Source organism: Ylistrum balloti, unplaced genomic scaffold, assembly GCF_031769215.1.
Source record: "Ylistrum balloti isolate Yb309-2 unplaced genomic scaffold, AGI_CSIRO_Ybal_v1 Utg370026, whole genome shotgun sequence".
Classification (NCBI taxonomy): Eukaryota; Metazoa; Mollusca; class Bivalvia; order Pectinida; family Pectinidae; genus Ylistrum; species Ylistrum balloti.
Window position 1 is genome coordinate 1319854 of NW_026782091.1, and position 21455 is coordinate 1341308.

General features: G+C 35.7%; 1 protein-coding gene across 1 annotated transcript in view; it reads left to right on the forward strand.

Annotated features, from left to right (window-relative positions):
- Positions 1–21455, forward strand: part of LOC132548735 (ankyrin repeat and fibronectin type-III domain-containing protein 1-like) — a 135543-nt gene that overhangs the window by 64840 nt on the left and 49248 nt on the right. The window contains exons 3-4 of the mRNA XM_060212617.1: positions 247–413; positions 8415–8543. Coding sequence (XP_060068600.1) covers positions 247–413; positions 8415–8543 — 296 coding nt within the window. The remainder of the gene's footprint in view (positions 1–246; positions 414–8414; positions 8544–21455) is intronic.

Here is a 21455-nt window from a genome sequence, read left to right on the forward strand (position 1 = left end):
TAAACAATAATATTTTTTTGTTTATCTTTTATTCATGATATATTTTGTGAGATAAACAGAACTTGCTTTGCTTTAGGATAAATATTTCTGTTGTGTGATGAGCTGTGGAATATTTCCATCTTAAAATAATGCAGACACTTCTACTGATTGCACCAAGATTCAGTCAGTTTTATGTATTGTAATCAGCCTAAATCATTGTACCTCCAGCAAACTCAATAAACTTTGTCATTTTTTATTGTCAAACAGAAAAGCAGCCGGTAGAGAGTTACAAAGGTCCAAGACTCTGCCGATCATTAGAAGTCCTGTGACAACTTCAACAGAGAATAAAGAATCGGCTACCACAGCACAGTTTCTAACACAACAAACCAACGACAAAAATGCTTGGCTGCAGACCCCTAGTCCTGACAGCTCAGGTGAGTTAGCTCAAAATCACAAAATCTATCACAGAAAAATTAGTCAGCTAAAAATTGTAACATATATCATTGGTTAAATTGAGTTAAGTATGGTAAGGTTTCTATCAGTTCTGGTAAATCAGCTAAAGATATGACACCTGAGTTGTGTCAAGTTTTTAACAGTGCTGATTAGTCAGCTCAGAATGTTGACATCTGAGTTGTAGTAAGGTTCTAACAGTTCTAGTGAGTCAGCTCACAACGATGTGATCTGAGTTGTGTTAAGTTTCTAACAGTTCTGATGAGTCAGCTCAAATATTGATATCTGAGTTGTGTTAAGTTTCTATAAGTTCTGGTGAGTCTGCTCAGAATATTGACAACTGTGTTGTATTAAATTTCTATAAGTTCTGGTGAGTCAGCTCAGAATATTGATATCTAAGTTGTATTAAATTTCTATAAGTTCTGGTGAGTCAGCTCAGAATATTGATATCTAAGTTGTATTAAATTTCTATAAGTTCTGGTGAGTCAGCTCAGAATATTGATATCTAAGTTGTATTAAATTTCTATAAGTTCTGGTGAGTCAGCTCAGAATATTGATATCTGAGTTGTGTTAAGTTTCTATAAGTTCTGGTGAGTCAGCTCAGAATATTGATATCTGAGTTGTGTTAAGTTTCTAAAGTTCTGGTGAGTCAGCTCAAAGTACTCAAATGTGAGTTGTGTTAGAGTGACGACACTTTATTAGATAGAAATGACAATCAATCATCATTTGTTAAACCTTCTCTGTATGATTACACCAATCCACCATACCTAATCTTTCTGATTTTTCTATATCCAATTAAGGTAAAAACCTTGCCGGATAATTAACTTAAAGGAATCATCAAAGTGCAGAATTCAAATTATTCTTCATCAGTGTGAGAAGTTGATGTAACACAACCTGCCACGTTTGTGGCTTAATATTGTACTGTTTACCGGAACCAAAAAAAATACCAAAAAAACTCTGTTTCACATTTCCACGACACCATATTGATTTTTCTGTCAGAATGATTTGTTGAAACTAATTCTTTTGTGCTACGTTGGTGCTTACAAACAAACCTTGCTCCGTGATAACAAGTGCCCTGTTGTCGTAGCAACCTTAACATTAGCTTTCCAAATTCACCAGAAACAAAGAATAATGATAATATTTTTGTGTCATGTTGACAGCTGATTAAAACAAAGGGCTAAAGGGTAGGTCAGGGATTTCATCAACACTGATAGATAGGGTAGGTCAGGGACTTCATCAACACTGATAGATAGGGTAGGTCAGGGATTTCATCAACACTGATAGATAGGGTAGGTCAGGGATTTCATCAACACTGATAGATAGGGTAGGTCAGGGATTTCATCAACACTGATAGATAGGGTAGGTCAGGGATTTCATCAACACTGATAGATAGGGTAGGTCAGGGATTTCATCAACACTGATAGATAGGGTAGGTCAGGGATTTCATCAACACTGATAGATAGGGTAGGTCAGGGATTTCATCAACACTGATAGATAGGGTAGGTCAGGGATTTCATCAACACTGATAGATAGGGTAGGTCAGGGATTTCATCAACACTGATAGATAGGGTAGGTCAGGGATTTCATCAACACTGATAGATAGGGTAGGTCAGGGATTTCATCAACACTGATAGATAGGGTAGGTCAGGGATTTCATCAACACTGACAGACAGGGTAGGGGGTAGGTCAGGGATTTCATCAACACTGACAGACAGGGTAGGTCAGGGATTTCATCAACACTGACAGACAGGGTAGGTCAGGGATTTCATCAACACTGACAGACAGGGTAGGTCGGGGATTTCGTCAACACTGATAGATAGGGTAGGTGATAGATAGGGTAGGTCAGGGATTTCATCAACACTGATAGATAGGGTAGGTGATAGATAGGGTAGGTCAGGGATTTCATCAACACTGATAGATAAGGTAGGTGATAGATAGGGTAGGTCGGGGATTTCATCAACACTGACAGACAGGGTAGGTCAGGGATTTCATCAACACTGACAGATAGGGTAGGTGATAGATAGGGTAGGTCGGAGATTTCATCAACACTGACAAACAGGGTAGGTCAGGGATTTCATCAACACTGACAGACAGGGTAGGTCGGGGATTTCATCAACACTGAGAGATAGGGTAGGTGATAGATAGGGTAGGTCGGGGATTTCATCAACACTGATAGATAAGGTAGGTGATAGATAGGGTAGGTCGGGGATTTCATCAACACTGACAGACAGGGTAGGTCAGGGATTTCATCAACACTGACAGATAGGGTAGGTGATAGATAGGGTAGGTCGGAGATTTCATCAACACTGACAGACAGGGTAGGTCAGGGATTTCATCAACACTGATAGATAGGGTAGGTGACAGATAGGGTAGGTGATAGATAGGATAGGTGATAGATAGGGTAGGTTAGGGATTTCATCAACATGTATGGGCCACTTATGGTTCTGCACTATTTTTTGGTAACTAACACTATTGACCAGAGCTGACGTGAGGAGAAGAAAAGTCTGAAATTGATTTTGTTCCTTTACGCTAATTTGACGAAGTAAAGAATAAGCATCGTGTTCTGATAGTTTGTATTCTAAACTTGTTGTCTTTCTTATTATTTCATGGATGATATACTGAGCGTATATCTTGAGTTTTAACTTCAGGCGATATTCAATAATAGTCTTCAAATGTGTTTTTTCCTTTAATGTTCTTTTAATTTAAACTTCTTGATCATGGTGAGATTTAAGAATTGAAGTCTGTTAACATGACCTAACATAACTAATAATAAAAAACATCAGTTTTCGTTAATTTCAAACTAATCCAATTTACCATCTATAGATTTGAATGTATTTGAATTTTCAAACAATCTGAGGTTGTGATCTCATATAACCCCAGGGTCATGTTTGGTCATCCATGCTGAAATAAAAGGTTATCAGGTCTGCTGAAATAATTTATGCACCACGACCTAATTCCAAGGCAAGGTCATAGCAAATGTATTGAAATTTTAATACATCATTTTCTGAATAACCTGGATTCTTGTAGATATTTATTTAATCTATTTTGATATTTGAACGTTCTTATTCATTGTGACTTTCATACTTTTGAAAGGATTCAATGATCTGCTAGTTTGTGATCATTTTTAATCATTTCGATATCGAACGTTCAGAGTTTTTATTTGCTTCTTTCTCATTAGGTTTTAATTCATTGAATTCACACCTTATGTGAATTTTCAGCAGATTGATTATGTATATATATATCTGGTATTATCACAAGCCACTTAATGAACACAACTACTGGTTCTGATTTGAAGATGAAAATGGCATCATCTCTTCTGATTGGTTGAAATTAATTTTTTTCTCATTTTGATTCAAATTTTCTAACAGGATAATTTGTTTGCCAATTCAAAGAGGTTAGAAGAGGACCTCACATAAATATTCAACAAAACTCATTATTTCATTATCTAAATTGATATCAACCTTGCAAAATGAAATATCTGATATTTTTTATTATTCAAAGAACAAATCACGAGTACATACCAAAAATCATTTATTTTCTGTGTCAATCTTTGCGAATCAAATTTGTAAAACAAATTTTTTACAAATTTGAAATAAATTTCCCCAATTTTGAAGATGGTGTCAGCAAAATTTCACAATAGAATTTTTGTAAGGAGATAGTTGAGTGAAATTTTGAAAAAATAAATCATTTTAGCATATCTTAATTTTCATTGGTATTTGTTTATATGATAATCATGACTTCGTTATAAGATACACTTCATGTTTCCATTCCCTGCCTTTATTTTGAAAAAATCACAATCATTCAGAATCATTGATGATTTGTCAAGGAGAAATTCCAATGTGTTTCACCGTCAGATGGCCATTTCCCACTGATTGGATTAATTCTGTGTTTGAACTTCACAAGCTAAAATATTTTTGTGTTCAACTAATTGACAAAAGAAATGAAAAAATTAAAAAAAAAAAAAACAGCAACTGGCAAGCTGAAGAAAGAAATAGACAAGAGGTACACAGACACTAAATATGTGTTTGTTTAATAGAACACCAGGTGTATCACCAAGTGTTATTTCAAATTCTTACATGTGACTTGCCGCCATGTCGAAACACCAGTTCCTTCTTTAACCAAATCAAACATAAATAAAATTGTGTTCCGGAATTGGGTTAATATCCTTGAAGGTCTGTGGCAACATGTCATATTTTGGTGTCTTGTCTTCTATTTTGGGAACAAACTGACACTACAAGATCACATGGACATGCGATAACTCCACCAAGGTCTGACAGAAGAGATGAATATTGCCACTTCAATTAGCAAAGGCATCCATAGGCCTGACATGTATTGTTCCTTGGGGAATAAAAGATCGCTTACTTATTTCCAAATACAGGCAACCATTCTAGACTTCTTGGCCAACTGGGGATTGCAGCTGTTGATCAGGCAAATAGAAAATCAAACGGGGGAGTTTTCTAGCTGCCTATAACACTGTTAAGGTTCTGTGCTTAAACATTGTCGATTAATTATGCTGATTAAGTACATACGAACTGGTAGTCATGGCAGATATAATGCATAGGATATGTTAAATGGTAATGAACAAGGCAATTACGAAAAGAGGTCAAACATTGCATTTTGATGTTAGGAATCACATTGACAACATTTTCTGTTGAAGAGTTTATCCATTGTTGTTGTTCGAAGTTTTTACATATTAGAGAATTTGAATGTCTAATTCCTGCTGTAGAAAATGTCTGGTCATTCCCTACTGAAGAGTGTGTTTGTCCATTCCCTGTTGTAGAAACTGTCTGGTCATTCCCTACTGAAGAGTGTGTTTGTCCATTCCCTGTTGTAGAAACTGTCTGGTCATTCCCTACTGAAGAGTGTGTTTGTCCATTCCCTGTTGTAGAAACTGTCCGGTCATTCCCTACTGAAGAGTGTGTTTGTCCATTCCCTGTTGTAGAAACTGTCCGGTCATTCCCTACTGAAGAGTGTGTTTGTCCATTTCCTGTTGTAGAGAGTGTCTATGGTCATTTCGTTTTTCAGACTGTGAGTGTCCATTTTCTTTTGAAGAGAACGTGTGGTCAGTTCCTGTTTGAGACTCTAATAGTCCATTTTCTTTTGAAGGGACTCTGTTGACAGTCCCTATTTGAGACTGTAAGTGTTCTGTTGAAGGGAATGTGTGGTCAGTTCCTATTTGAGACTGTAAGTGTTCTGTTGAAGGGAATGTGTGGTCAGTTCCTATTTGAGACTGTAAGTGTTCTGTTGAAGGGAATGTGTGGTCAGTTCCTAGTTGAGACTGTTAGTGTCCATTTTCTACATTGAAGAAGGATGTTGTGATAGAGTTGCTTCAGTGAATATGAAGGTTTGGCACTTTTACTCTCTTTAGCACTATAAAATCTTTAGTTGATCTTTTAGACCATTTTTTCAGGGTTGGTTATGTCAATAGAATTGTCAATAGAATAGTCAATAGAATAGTCAGTAGAATAGTCAGTAGAATAGTCAGTAGAATAGTCAATAGAATAGTCAATAGAATAGTCAACAGAATAGTCAGTAGAATAGTCAATAGAATAGTCAGTAGAATAGTCAATAGAATAGTCAGTAGAATAGTCAATAGAATAGTCAATAGAATAGTCAGTAGAATAGTCAACAGAATAGTCAGTAGAATAGTCAGTAGAATAGTCAGTAGAATAGTCAGTAGAATAGTCAAGTCAATAGAATAGTCAGAAACAGAATAGTCAACAGAATAGTCAACAGAATTGTCAACAGAATAGTCAATAGAATAGTCAATAGAATAGTCAACAGAATTGTCAACAGAATAGTCAATAGAATAGTCAATAGAATAGTCAATAGAATAGTCAATAGAATAGTCAATAGAATAGTCAATAGAATAGTCAATAGAATAGTCAACAGAATAGTCAATAGAATAGTCATTAGAATAGTCAACAGAATAGTCAGTAGAATAGTCAGTAGAATAGTCAATAGAATAGTCAATAGAATAGTCAATAGAATAGTAGTCAGTAGAATAGTCAATAGAATAGTCAATAGAATAGTCAGTAGAATAGTCAATAAAATAGTCAGTAGAATAGTCAATAGAATAGTCAGTAGAATAGTCAGTAGAATAGTCAGTAGAATAGTCAACAGAATAGTCAATAGAATAGTCAATAGAATAGTCAATAGAATAGTCAACAGAATAGTCAATAGAATAGTCAACAGAATAGTCAGTAGAATAGTCAACAGAATAGTCAACAGAATTGTCAACAGAATAGTCAATAGAATAGTCAATAGAATAGTCAGTAGAATAGACAGTAGAATAGAATAGAATAGTCAGTAGAATAGTCAATAGAATAGTCAGTAGAATAGTCAGTAGAATAGTCAGTAGAATAGTCAATAGAATAGTCAGTAGAATTGACAGTAGTGTAGTCAGTAGAATAGTCAGTAGAATAGTCAACAGAATAGTCAGTAGAATAGAATAGAAGTTCTTATAACAAAACCAGTAGAAGATTAGAGACTTTCTAGTACTCCTGGTGGGAAAATCAGAACATCATGTCAAAAACTTGAAAGGCTTTCCGGAAAGTATGTCCATGGTACTGATCCGAAATGATTAGGAATTCATTTCACTCCATGGACGTCTATTTACACCAACACACCCACTAACAAAGCACTTGGTATCATTCAGAACTGCCTAGAGCAAGACCAGTCTGTGGCAGTGGTATGTTGATGACATATAGAAAATAGTCAAAAAAGGGATCACAGAAAGATTTGACTGAGCATATCAATATACCGTAGATACCACTGACAGCATCAAATTCACCTGTGAGGAAGAAATCAATGGTGCTATGCCAGTCCTTGACAGTACTATCAAAGTATTGGTCTATAGGGAAAATATGCACATGGACCTATATCTCAACTTTGGATCATACCATCCATTAAATCAAAAGTTAGGTTTTTGTTTGAACCTTTCTCGACAAATGTGAAATAATTGTCACAGAAGAACAAGACTAGAAGCAGGAGCAAAATCACATTCATGGTGCCATGAAAACATGTGGATACCCTGACTGGGCAATCCTGAAAGTGAACAACGAATTTCCTATAAAGAAAAAGACTAAGCGGTGAAACACCAAGGAAAAGAACAAAACGAAAGGTCAAGTTGATATCCCTTACATCAAAGGTCTGTAAGAAACCATTCAGAGATTTACCGTGGTCATGGCATTGCAACAGCCATGAAACCTCACAAAACTCTAGAAAATATTCTTGTCCATCTTGAGGATAAAATACCCAAAGAGAATGTCGCAGAATGCGTGGACTAAAGTGGATGCAAGATCTGCGACCCATCATATATCACAGAAACAAGCAGGAGATTTGGGGTCCGACTTAATAAACATCAGAAAGACACAGAATCCCAGGAAGGCAAAAAATTTCACCAGATCAGAGCAAAAACATTCCCAGATCAATAGATCAGCAGATCAGCACATACAGATCATTCCACACAGCAAAATCATATCAATGACTGGAAAATCCAAAAGAGTTGACACGGAAAATAACCTTTCCAGGCAGCTGTTTTAGGAACCCATCTGGACACACCGCCGTGAACCAGTACTGAACAGTAGCGATGGGGGCCACAGACTTCCCGCACGTGTATGACCAAGTTTTAAACAAAGTATAGCCGAATTGACTGCAGTATATTGTTACCATCTTCTGTATATTTTGGTCTTTAAACTGTTTACCACCTCATCACACTGTTTTCAGCCATAGTTTACACAGGATTATGATACAAACTGAAAAAGTTAGTTGATTCCTTACCATCTCTTACACTACTATGTCAGTGCTAGAATTCTCCACACTGGTCATTTGTTTGATGAAGGTGACCGTGCAGTCACTCTATTCTTCTACTGGTTGTGTTATAAGAGCTTCTATTCTGTTTTAGTTGATCTACGTGACTTGATTCTCACATGCCTTTTATGATTAAGTTCTATGGATAATGCTTAATGTTCTGACCTTTGCAGAGTACTCAGGGTCATGTGACAGTGAAAGCGGAAGAATCCTGGTCCGCAGCAAGTCTCAAAAGATCCGACCCAGAAGCCTTAGCCGTGAACGACGACGAATCTTCCACAAAAATCAGAACCAAGGTGATGGTAAGTGAAATTTTCTTTTATTAGGTACTCTTTTACCCTCATCTGATTGTGTCAAGACATCTGAACTTATATACTCATGAATCACCAGTACTTCGTCATGGCAATAGCCAAAACATGGCTGCCATCGTTGTTGCTGAGACATATGGTTGACATTGAGAAAATTCATGACTGACACAAAATGACTTCAAATGACCAGGTGGAGAGAATGAGGCCGACTATTTTTGTGAAATGTTCCAATTCATTTTTCTCCTATTTCAAGTCTTGACTTATCAGTTTGTTGGTAATATATCAGAAATATGACAAATTATCAATCCACTTCATCAAACACATAGTGTCTTAACTGAATGAAGTCAATGGTAACAAGGTGACAGTAACAATCATTGTCTCCTTATACTTAACAGGAAAAATCTGTATAGAATTGAATCTAAATCTCAGTTTGAAATAAATGTACTGCTAACTTCCACAATTCTCCGATCGATTGTAAACTCTGAAACCGCTCTACGATATCGACTGATATCAGTCTAAATAAGCAAACAATTATCGATGCCACTCATGATGTCATAAATTTCAGGTATGTACACAAGGGACTCATATACAATATGATTCTGACAGATAATCAACACAGAGAAACATTTCAAGTCATTTTGCATACCTTAACCGACATCCTGACCTAAATCCATTGACAATTTGAAATTAGATGGAGCTTCCTCTACATCAACAATGGTTGAAATGGGTGATTGGCTAAGAGCAGTTGAGGGGCAGCTTAGAACAGAAATTTTCAGATGTCACTTTAATTTCTCTTGTAATTCTAAATTTACATCATTTTGAGCCTGAAATGAATTTAGAATAGGGATGATATGTTTTATAGCTTGTGAACTAACATCGTGCTGTGGCATCCATCATTAGTCCATCATCAATTTCATTAAAACACTACACTAGTCTGGTATGGCCTGGCAGATTTTGGTCAGAAGTTTTCTTAAGGAAAGAGAACCTGTTTTGTCTAACCTCGATGGAGCCTTTCGGGCTGGGCTCAAAATAGGAAATTCTTAAAAATGTTAAAAATGAAATTTTCTCGAAAAAATATGGTCTGAAGCACCTTTTGGTGAAGGGAATTTACTTAATTATCCAGATTTTGTTTCTAACATCGAAACATCCTCAAGTGAAGAAGAAATAAGTTACAAGGGGTCAAAGGGGTGGGGCCCAATAGGAAAAAGGGAGCGAAATCGCAAACAATTTGCTTCTTCATCTGTAGAAATGTCAGGAATCTTTCCCAATTTGGTCTGAAGCATCCAAGGGTAAAGGGATCTTTTTTTAATAAGGGAAATAGAGCATATTCTTTAAGATTATAATTCCTTTTCCTTTAGTTTGGGTAGAGCAATTTGAGAACAACAAAACCAGGTGAAACAAACAGGAAATGGCTCCCTTTGTTTTATGTATCTACTGAAGTTCGTATCACGAATTTTGTCATTTTAAAATTTTGACTTCATCTAATGTTAAAACCAAGATTCATGTTCTAAACTCCTGTAGATGCATAAAAACAAGCATATAATCCCCTAAGTCATTGCTCTCTTGGAGAGACACCAGTCATTCACAAATTTGCTTCCAGGCATATGTTGTTACACTTTGATACAGCTAAGCAGACTGAAACATTAAGGATGAATTGTCATGTTGAAGGATACTACATATCTGCACTGTAGCCTGGTGATAATCATTCTATCAGTCAAGATACTTTCAGCTCTGTTCATGGATCTGATGTTGTCAGCAATGTAGGGGATAACATTTCCATTCTGTAGAGATAAAAAGGCTTTGTGAAGAATCAATCTGATTGTGTTTAGATAGATTTTGTCAAAAAAAAAAAACGTTTTGTATTCAGTGGTTGATTGCTTATATGTTGACAACAGCTGTACTTTTCAATAATGGTGATCAGATCGTCAAAGGTTGAAGGGCCATTTTCAAACATTATCTTGATGAAGTGTCATATTTTGAAAACAAAAGCAGCATAACACTTCATTAATGTACATCATTCTAAGACCATGATAAGAAATATATCTAGATCCATTCAGCTGTGTAGCTCTCTCTTGGTTTTAAGGAAATATATAAATACATCTGCCAAAACAATCTGAATACATTATGGCACACTGAAACCTCTCTGAAAAGGCCACATGGGGTTTCAAGTGATAGCTGGTCTTATAACAGTTGTTCCTTAATTTCAGGTGGTCCTTATATTCAGGTAGTTTTAATGGTCCTTATATTCAGGTAGTCCTCATTCCTTATATTCTGGTGGTTCTAACATATTAAGATGATTCTTGCAGTCAGTGGTCCTTAGATTCAGGGGGTCCTAATATTCCGATGGTCTTTATATTCAAGTAAACCTAGTCCCTTATATTCTGGAGATCCTAACATATTCGGGTGGTCCTTGCAGTCAGTGGCCCTTAGATTCAGGTGATCCTTACATTCAGTGGTCCTAATATTCAGGTAACCCTTACATTCAGGTGGTCCTAACATATTCAGTGGTCCTGACATTCAGTGGCCCTTACATTCAAGTGGCCCTTATATTCAGGTGGCCCATAGATTCAGGTGGTCCTTCTATTCAGTGGTCCTTACATTTAGTGGCCTTTACATTCAGTGGCCCTTATATTCAGGTGGTCCTTATATTCAGGTGGTCCTAACATATTCAGGTGGTCCTTCTATTCAGTGGTCCTTACATTCAGTGGCCCTTATTTCAGGTGGTCCTTACATTCAGTGGCCCTTATTTCAGGTGGTCCTTACATGCAGTGGTCCTTATATTCAAGTTGATTTTATGTTGAAGACTTCATGTATATTAAATAATGATGAAACACATGAAATAAACTTGTGTGTATGAAGCAATTACATAATTTTCATATCAATGGAGTTATGCACTATATAGATAAATTAAAGTCACTCTAACGACGATACTCTGAGGACCCTGTGAATTCTGCCTATTCGGATATTTTACCTGGTAATTGAGCCATCTTAGACATATACCGTCAAGGTAAAAATCGATCTGTACCTGACTCTACTACTCGGCAAACAATAGGCATTTATGCTGTTGAATGGTCTTTCAACAGAATTTCACAAATTGCATTTTTACCTGTTGTAAATCATTATAGCAACACACTATATTTTATTAATGTATAACTGTGAGATGCTATCCTGCCGCAATGTTGGCCCTGTCTCCTTCTGATGTAAAATCCATGGATCAAAATCCATGTCAATTTGAACAAAACCATTCCTTCCAGAATACATTTGAGTATATTTCATTCTAGATATGAAATGTGGATTATAAATTTATTCTAAATGATAATCATTAAACATAATCATAAAACAGTTCAAAGATCAGTAAAATTTAATAATTTAATACGTAGGTAAAAAATTATTTTATAAAAAGTAAAGCTAACAGTGCTTGAATAACTAAGGCAAATTAAGTAAGCTGTGATATCCAGAATTTATTGAAAATTGCAACCAATATTTCATCCATTAGATGTTAAGTGCTTTAATATCATCGAAAATCGTTTGGTCATTAACCTTATACACTTTTGTGTATTAGAAAAGGTACCTTAGTTAAGTCAACATTTTATGGGTGATGTGTTCACAGCTATATTCTATTGTTGTAACGTTAATGTATTTGATCAAAGGGTAATTGATTTTCATATCCACATGTCTACATTTCACCAATATTTTAAATGTGATGTCTATATCTCTCTTTGTTATCACAGATACAAAACACCTGAGTTATATCATACCTGTGTTAATTGGATTTATATTTTCACCTGTTTTTATTGACCAATGGGTATACAGGGTGCACCTGTCACTCCGACACATACATGTGCCCTGGGGCCAAATTTCAGGTTGAGTGTAGGTTACAGGTGAAACACCTGACGCTTTCAGGTGTAAAAAGTAAGTGTCATATCTTGGACATATATTCTTTGTACAGGTAATTACCCTGCTAATTGGTTAATCACTGGACAATGTCAGCACTTTGTGTCAATAATATTAGAAAGTTTTGGTGAACATTACGTTTAAATTCCTAGGCAGTTAGCTAGTGATCATATCTGTGTCCTAAGACTGTGAAAGGAATCAGATTTTCCTATTTACTTATGTGTGTACACACAATACGAGATATATGTACTTACGGCTTTTGTGCTAGCCTAGTGTTACCTGTAAATATCAGAAGCCTTCTACAGGTAAAAGGAATCAAGGTGTGTACTCTATATATATACATATATACCTATATGATCACTTACCTTTTCCTGTGAGGAGTCTAATACATATTTCTGTTTGAGCTGACAGTTCTGATGTACCTAAACCTGTGAGCAGTAGACAGACTTTGTTTGACTCCAGAGATCTTTGGAATACTTTATGGATCACAAATCCACAGAAATGGAATTCTATATTGGACAGAACGTTTTATCAGGTTTATTTTTTTTTATGGATTAATTTGACGGAGAATTTTGACTTATATTTTACGTAAGGGATCTGTGTACTTGTTGTTTTGGGTTGTGATTTTTTTTTTTCGGCTCTTCACATAATGTTTGTTTGTATGTACGGATATAAACAAGGGAGATATCAACACATCAATACATGTGTAGGTCACAGGCAGATATTTTTGTGAGTGGGATATGTCATCGATACATCATCTTGTGATCGGCAATATAGGAACTTGTCTATTGTGAATGACATTTGTTAAAAGGCTGGCACATTCCTGGCCCCCTCGAATGATATATAGTCACTATTTTACCTGACGAGGCAGGAATCGTATAACATCCACTCAACAAATGTGGAATCTTTTTGCATTTTGACGTAGACAATGTGGAAGTCAAAAATACATATCTGACAACAAATCTAAGGAATTTATCAAAAAAGAATATTTTTTGGAACATTAAACTCATTTTTTATGATGAAGTACCAAACATGTGCAGAGATTGTGAATTCCAATATCATAATTTGTTCATGATATTGAAATATGGTGAGAAAAAAAATTTTTCTTCAAATTCAGATGAAAATTTTAAAAAGGGTGTATTGATATACCTAAAAGGGATTTCAGAAATTTACACTCACTCACTATGAAAATGGAAATTCAAAAATTCGCCAAAAGTGTGTTGGGGCAGAAGAAAACAAAGATGCAAGATTTACAACGAGCTGGGTCATGGAAGGCGAAGAAGAACGGCGAACATTTTATGTTGTCACGTTGTCGTAGTGAGGGGTTTAAAGGATTTTCTTCAGAGGATGAAGACAACGAAAAGGACAACCAACCAACACAGTCATTTCAGGTCTTACCTGATCTTCCTCCGATGAGGCCACGTAAGTTTGTTTACTAAGTATTTGTGAAACACCGTGATTGTGGAACGGGAGTCGGGGACAAGGTAACAGAATTAAGGGTTATATGCTTAAAAAAGTAGAGTATATTCAAGATTATATTTCCTATATGGGGGTTTGGGGTCAGGAAACATGCATGTGACACATACCGTCTTGTAGGCATGGATTATTATGGGTTTCTTTATCTTTATAAAATGAAATGCGAGGCTTTAACATATCAATATCAGTGTTTATATATAGTATGTCAGTTTTAACTACAGTTTTATAGCACTGGTGTTATTCGTGATCGTTGTCTAATTGGAATTGAAAGTTTCTCTTGTTCCAGTAATCCATTTTATGTTAATTTCATGTCTATTAAGTCAGTGTCTCTGTATTGTTGTTGTGATGATTCATAAGTTGTTCTAAGATAGTGAAGACTTATGATATAACAACTAAACCTGATATCACGATCTGCGGTTTGATTTTGTGAAAAAGGATCCCTGCTAGTATACGTTTTAAAACATTTTAGGTTTTTGGTCTAACCACCTTTATCTTTGTCTTCTCATCCATTTTAGGTTTTTGGTCTAACCACCTTTATCCTTGTCTTCTCATCCAGGTCCTCTCACCTCCACCTCCTTGTCTTCTCATCCAGGTCCTCTCACCTCCACCTCCTTGTCTTCTCATCCATTTTTGGTTTTAGGTCTAACCACCTTTATCCTTGTCTTCTCATCCAGGTCCTCTCACTGCCACCTCCTTGTCTTCTTTTTCTTCCCTCTCTGTCCATCCTTCTCTTTTTTCTCGTCTTCATATCCTCCTCCTGTTCCTACCTCCTCTCACCTCCTCATCCTCCCAACTCCTCGTCCTCCCACCTAGCCTCCCACCTCCTCATCCTCCCAACTCCTCATCCTCCCAACTCCTCGTCCTCCCAGCTCCTAATCCTCCCACCTCCTCATCCTCCCAACTCCTTGTCCTCCCACCTCCTCGTCCTCCCAACTCCTCGTCCTCCCACCTCCTCATCCTCCCAACTCCTCGTCCTCCCACCTAGCCTTTCACCTCCTACCTCCTCATCCTCTCACCTCCTCATCCATCCTCCATCTTGAATGATGCCTTGTCCCATCTCATATCCTTCTCTTCCCTTCTTCCTCCTTTTCTGTGTTCTCTCACCTCCTCTACTTTTGCCTCCTCCTTCCTCTTCATCCTCCCTCCCTTGTCCTCCTCCACAATAATAATGACAAAAGGTCAATAAGTCCAGAGAGAGATCCTACTGCAGTGTTTGAAGGGTTTCCTGGTCTTAACTAAAATGCCCGACCTTTTACTGTTTCAGTTAAAACATTTAATGCTGGTTTGTATATTGAAGGCAGCAGACATGAAATAATCTGTCTCATCTACAGATACAATATAATAAATTTTTATGGCCTTACAGAAAATCTCCTGTTTTGAGTGTAGATATAACATTTTGTAACATCAGACTTCATGGTGATAGACTAATACATTTAAAAGATTTTCAAAAGACTTGATATTCAAATTATGATAGACATGACGTAAACAAAACAACCTCACCAATGTCTGAATAAATTTTGTTACGTTTGCATAAATTCAGGCAAAAAATTTATGCGGTTCACGTTTTTTCATCAAAGTATTTTCAAATTACTTACCGAGATAATTGAATTTTGTTGAAGAAACATTTCTAACGAAGAAGAAAACTAATTGATATCGGAAGGAAATTTCCATCAAGTATTATTGGTTCAATAAAAGTGGTAATCTATTTTGAAAGATAGATTTGATTAAATTCTTGCTACAGTACTGGCATTGTAAGCTTAACAAATCTTAAACAAAAAATATCCAGTGAAATAGATTAAAGACATTTGTGGAATTGTTGATGAAAAATTACATGCATAGATGAATAAATTTTCATTCTAAAATAGAAATATATAAAACTTATTCTTCAAGAGGGTAAAAATACAAAAATAACAAGCATGGGATGATGATATTTACAAATAGTAAAACTAACAATACTTAATGTTGTTTTAAATTGAACAAACAAGTCCCCAGTGCCATAGTGGGTTAGTATTCGGCTAGTTCTTGCAAGATGCATCACGGTAAAGATGAAAAAGCTATCAGCTGGTTAATTTGGCCGTTTACAGCTTTAAGATGTATAAATACGAAGGTGAAGCAAGCCAAGCCTGACGCTACAATTCAACTGCATTTTTCATTACTTTTTAAACAGACACGATAATGTTCGATGTATCCTACTTCTATCATAGGACAGAAGGGACATCTGAAGGTTGTTTAATATGTCTCACACAGTTAAAAGCTGGCTCGATATATACACATACTTACAGTTGTGAAGGTATCGTACATTTATTATATTGTAGTAAAACGAGATCACTCAAATGAAGTTTTTGAATGTCTACACCTAAACTAAAAAGATGTAAAATATCATCAGTTAAGTTTAAATAATATCTTTTTTATTCACACAGGTGCAAATAGTTATGTCTATTTTTTGAAACTGTTCATTTCCATCAAAAGATCAACTTTTAACAAAATACAAAATGGCTGACAGGTGTCCATCTTGGATTTTGACAGTTATATTTTAATGTCACTGTTTATTGAAGTATTGGAGGTGTCTGTTTACATATAGGTCTCTCTTTGTGCCTTATTGGTCATGTTTAGTGTCCAGAGAAAATTACAAGGATGGAACAGAAGGGGAAAGATCAGACTAATAAAGACACAGTAAAGATCATACAATGGTGTGCATCAAGATCTCTCTAGAATCAAGATCTCTCTAGAATCAAGATCTCTCTAGGATCAAGATCTCTCTAGGATCAAGATCTCTCTAGAATCAAGATCTTTCTAGGATCAAGATCTCTCTAGGATCAAGATCTCTCTAGGATCAAGATCTCTCTAGGATTAAGATCTCTCTAGGATCAAGATCTCTCTAGGATCAAGATCTCTCTAGGATTAAGATCTCTCTAGGATTAAGATCTCTCTAGGATCAAGATCTCTCTAGGATCAAGATCTCTCTAGGATCAAGATCTCTCTAGGATAAAGATCTCTCTAAGATCTCTTTTAGAACAGTAAGAGCAAAAACATTAAGCTCTGTTTTAAAAAAAATCACAAAATGAAAGTAAAAGAGTGGTTATACAGATGTGTTTCTGCCCCATCAACAGCCAGTGTCATTCAGAGGTGGGGTCTCTTTATAGGAGTTGTTGACAACCTCACTGAATAACATACTGAAGGTCCAGCATATGTGTCAAGAGTGATAAGGCTGAATTGTCTTGCTGAAGGACACAACTTCAGCGTTGACTGGTCCATTTCTCAGCTTCCTTAGAAACACAAAGTGTCACGTACGTGTAGGGACCATCGAACCACGCACCTGAGATCTTCTCCTGAGTTAACGCAGGCCATCACTCCAGCCTGCTGAGCTGTCAAGGCCCCTTAATCTGGTACATGTTTTACAATTACATGTAAAATGAAAAGAGGAAAATATGTTGACTGACATAAAGGGTTTTATTTGTGATTTATGCATTTATAAAATCAGTTTGTCTAGGTACTCAGATTGGCAGACCTATGGAAACCTTGATCCACTAATTGTCGCCAATACAACATAATGTGTATGTTGATCAGATTAGGAAACTTAGTGTGTCAAAAGTTGGAAGTAGAGTATATCACAACTGATACAAGTGTATATATGTTTAAATGACTCTGTTTGTCAGTTTGTAAAACTTATTATATACTTCTAAAATTTCAAAAAAAAAACTTTGTAGAATCATGTTTGTAGAACAGAACAGGTTGTTTTTAAATAGAATCAAATCAGTAATCTACTGGAGTGAATTTAAGAAAAGTTTTTACAACTTTTCAAAACTGTCCTAAGAAATTGTACAGGTGTAACAAAAGTAGGTAGGAAACAGTACACATTAGATTTTATGACGTTGATAACAACATTTATATCTGTAAAGTCAACTTACTTGAACTCATTATTTGTCGAGACTTCTACGCCACTATACTTCAGATTTTTGAAGCTGTTCGCGTGCTTTTGGTTAAGTGTGTATGTATACCCTAAAAACCATATATATGCCCATTTAAGATTGAAGTGATATAATTTTTTCCTTTATTGTCGACAATGTAAAGTTTGTAATATATCAACAAAGGTAGATATGCTTTATAGTCCTTAATAAGGCTTAACATAAAACTTCAAATCAAACTTATTAAGTAAATGTTGTTTCCTCGTTTTTACAGAAATTATAAAACTAGAATGGATCATATCTTTTTCTGTCACTAATTTGTTTGAGCATTTTATTTGAAATTCAATAAAGTTATGAGATTGGCATCAAAAGAAAAGAAGGTTTTAATATCATACGCAATATTAAAGATTCTGTCATGTGTGAGATATTTGAGTGAAACGGAGTGTAAAAGTGAACACCCACCAGTCAGTAAAAATGTTTCAACAAAAATGAAAAATCTTTTAGAGTCATGATAAAATATTGTGTATACTGGTCCCTTCTGACTGATACTTATCTCTGGAAATGATGTGGATTAAATATTTTTTTCATTCATGAATGATATAATCGCTTCCGATCATGTTCTGAAATAGCTGAGTATTTTTTTTATTTTGAGTGTTCAATGGCGATCAGGGATTGTCTATAAAACTGTGCAAATGTTTTTCAGGGGAAAAAAAAGGCAGATAAGTCTTGCTACAATTTCTGTGTAACAGTTAAAATTCTCTTCAGAAATGTTAAAACATACCATTCTTTCTTTTAGAACGATGATGATTGCTATTTCACTTCTTTTAAAAATAAATATATATATATATACTTACCTTAAAAACCATTGTAATGTGCACACCTAAGTAATGTGTGCAGGTACTTTGTAGGGTTGAAAATGATAAAAACTAGCATTATGTGCACACCCTAAAACACTAAATTGATCCCTGGAAGCCAAGAAATTGATTTCGGAATGTTCAGCTAACACGTAAGACCAATGACATAAAGTCAAAAACTTGGAAGCATTTTCTTAAAAAAAATTGTTTTCATCTCAGTTACTGACTTTTAATGACCTTTTTGTTTAATTACTGCCTTATGTTTGTGCATCTTCTTGTTTGTTTTCTTTGTTTCGCTGACATCAGACACTTTCCTTAGCAAAATTGTCATTTTTGCTTTAACGTAATAATTCCTTTCAGAAAAGCTGCGTATGGCATCAAATAGCCATATATATTTTTTGCCAGTCACAATTTACATGTATTTAATGATTAATCTATAAAATGAAATATAATTTACAGAAGATTTAATAGTAAATATAATTTTCATATTTCTGTCTATAAACTATGTAAATGATAAGCCAAATTGAAACATTTCCTGGTATTTCAGTATAAAAATAACGAGTCTGCCAGTATTCTGTAATCTCTGAATGGAAGCTTGCTGATAACTATATTCCCATTGGAAGGTTCCTCGGATTCACTTCGGAAAACATATACATGACAGTTTTAAGAGGAATCTGACAAAGTCTGGTTTATTTGCACACACATCAAAGGCTCACATACCAATCTGTATTCAATTGTGACAAAAATTTCATCCCAGAAATAAATTTCGTCCTAAACGCATCATTTTGTAATTGAAGGAAAGTCTTTGGGGTGGCATTTATTTTATCTGATGCCCAGGGTGTTCCGCAATGCACTTAAAATTGTTCTACATGTATCTATCAAAATGGCCGCAAGGCAACAGTTTTATATCATTGCATTATGTTTCTAGTCTTGTAAGCTAGGAAAGTGATGGTAGTGTTATATTCCGATGTCAGTCACTGTACATTACCGATCTCAGCACATTGCCGCAATTGTCTTTGATACAATGTAATTCAAGTCAATGCAAAATGTTTGACTTGAATGAGTCTGGGGTAGATCAGTTTCATATTTATCATTTTCTAATGCTTCGGGATCTGCTATCATATTTCTAATATATGTCAACATGGCTTTCCCCAACTCGAATCAAAATACATGTGATAGGCAGGCAGGTATAGAATTTACAATAATTATACTGAATTGAAGAAACATTTACAATATAGATCAAGAGTTTCTAGATTCAAAGTAAAACTTTTAACGCACATTGCCTGTACGATGATAAATATACTGCAGTGTAATATCTATACACACAACATTTGTGATATATGTCTGCACTTCTTTGATATATATATATATATAGTTGTATGATATTAACTCAGAAAACATATCGGAACTATTTCTGGTTGGTAATAAGCCCATATCTGGTAATATTTTAAATAACCTCTGTCTGGAAATGAGTCCATGTCTGGAAATAAGGCTGTGTCTGGTAATAAGCCCATGTCTGGTGAAAAGCCTACCCACATCTATTGTAGTTTCTGTAGAACTGTTGACCAATGCTGTGTGATATTGCCCTGTGATACGACAAACCCCCCCCCCCCCCCCCACACACACACACACACCCACACCCCCACACCCTCCTGACTTTGAGGTAAATATTATGTGTAGTCTCACCACTATCCTCCCCAAGCTCATTACATTTATAGCAGAATGTAGCAAAGTAAATTAAAAAGGCTAGGGAATAGATTGAGGGGAAAAGCCAATAAATAAAATATTAAAATTGACTTTCATTGTTCATTGACAGACTGTGAGAATTGTGGAGTAAACAACCTCTACATCCTAAGGGGATAAATTCCTGGTTCGTTCGGACAATAAATCACAAAGTTTAACAAGGTCTATGTGCTGCTCTCTATCTATCACCTTTGATAATTGGTTTGGAAACTCTCTCATAAAAGATCACAGCATTTTGAACTCTGCTCGTGATATAAATCTCATTAACACTGATATGATATACATTGTATATCTCTTGTGTTGGAGAGAGTGGTAAAAAGATGATCAAGAGCTGCAAAGGTCAAAAGTCAGACATTGATATTGTGTAAGGTCATTCTGCTTCTACACATCCCTCTGTAGAACTGAATACATAAATACAAGCTTAGATTGGTAAAAAAAATATTGTCCCGTATACACTTAAGAGAAACTGTTCAATGTAAAACATGTAATATTCTCTATGACAAAATAGTGGAGCAATAAGCTTTTGTTTGTGATGCTGTAATAGAATTTCAATATTGATGGAAGATTTAAGGTGATAAGGGTGGTGGGGTTTGCACAGTGGTAACACACTTGCCTTTCACCCAGCCATCAGGGGTTCAATTCCTGGAATGGATGTGAAAAGGTATGAGGTCACTTGTCCGACCACGTGGGTTTTCCCCGGGTACTCCGGTTTCCTCCCACACTAAGACCCCTTGCGTGCTTTCATCCGTGCCAACAAGAGTGATTAATATAAGTTGAAAAACTTGCTTTGCAATTGTTGTAAAATAAATTGGAAGTCCATGAAAACAACCTGCTTTACAGTACTGCCTGATATGTAGGACACCTCAGTTTTACAAAAAAAAAAAAAGAATTTAAATATTCCAACATGCTCTGATGATGCAGGTTATAAAGCCAAATTGAATCTATAATGGTCATGTAGCCATCTCTGTACACAAGGCATTAGCAGAGAGGTCAACAAACTTATACACAGAAAAATTTCAACCCAGAAAAGCTGA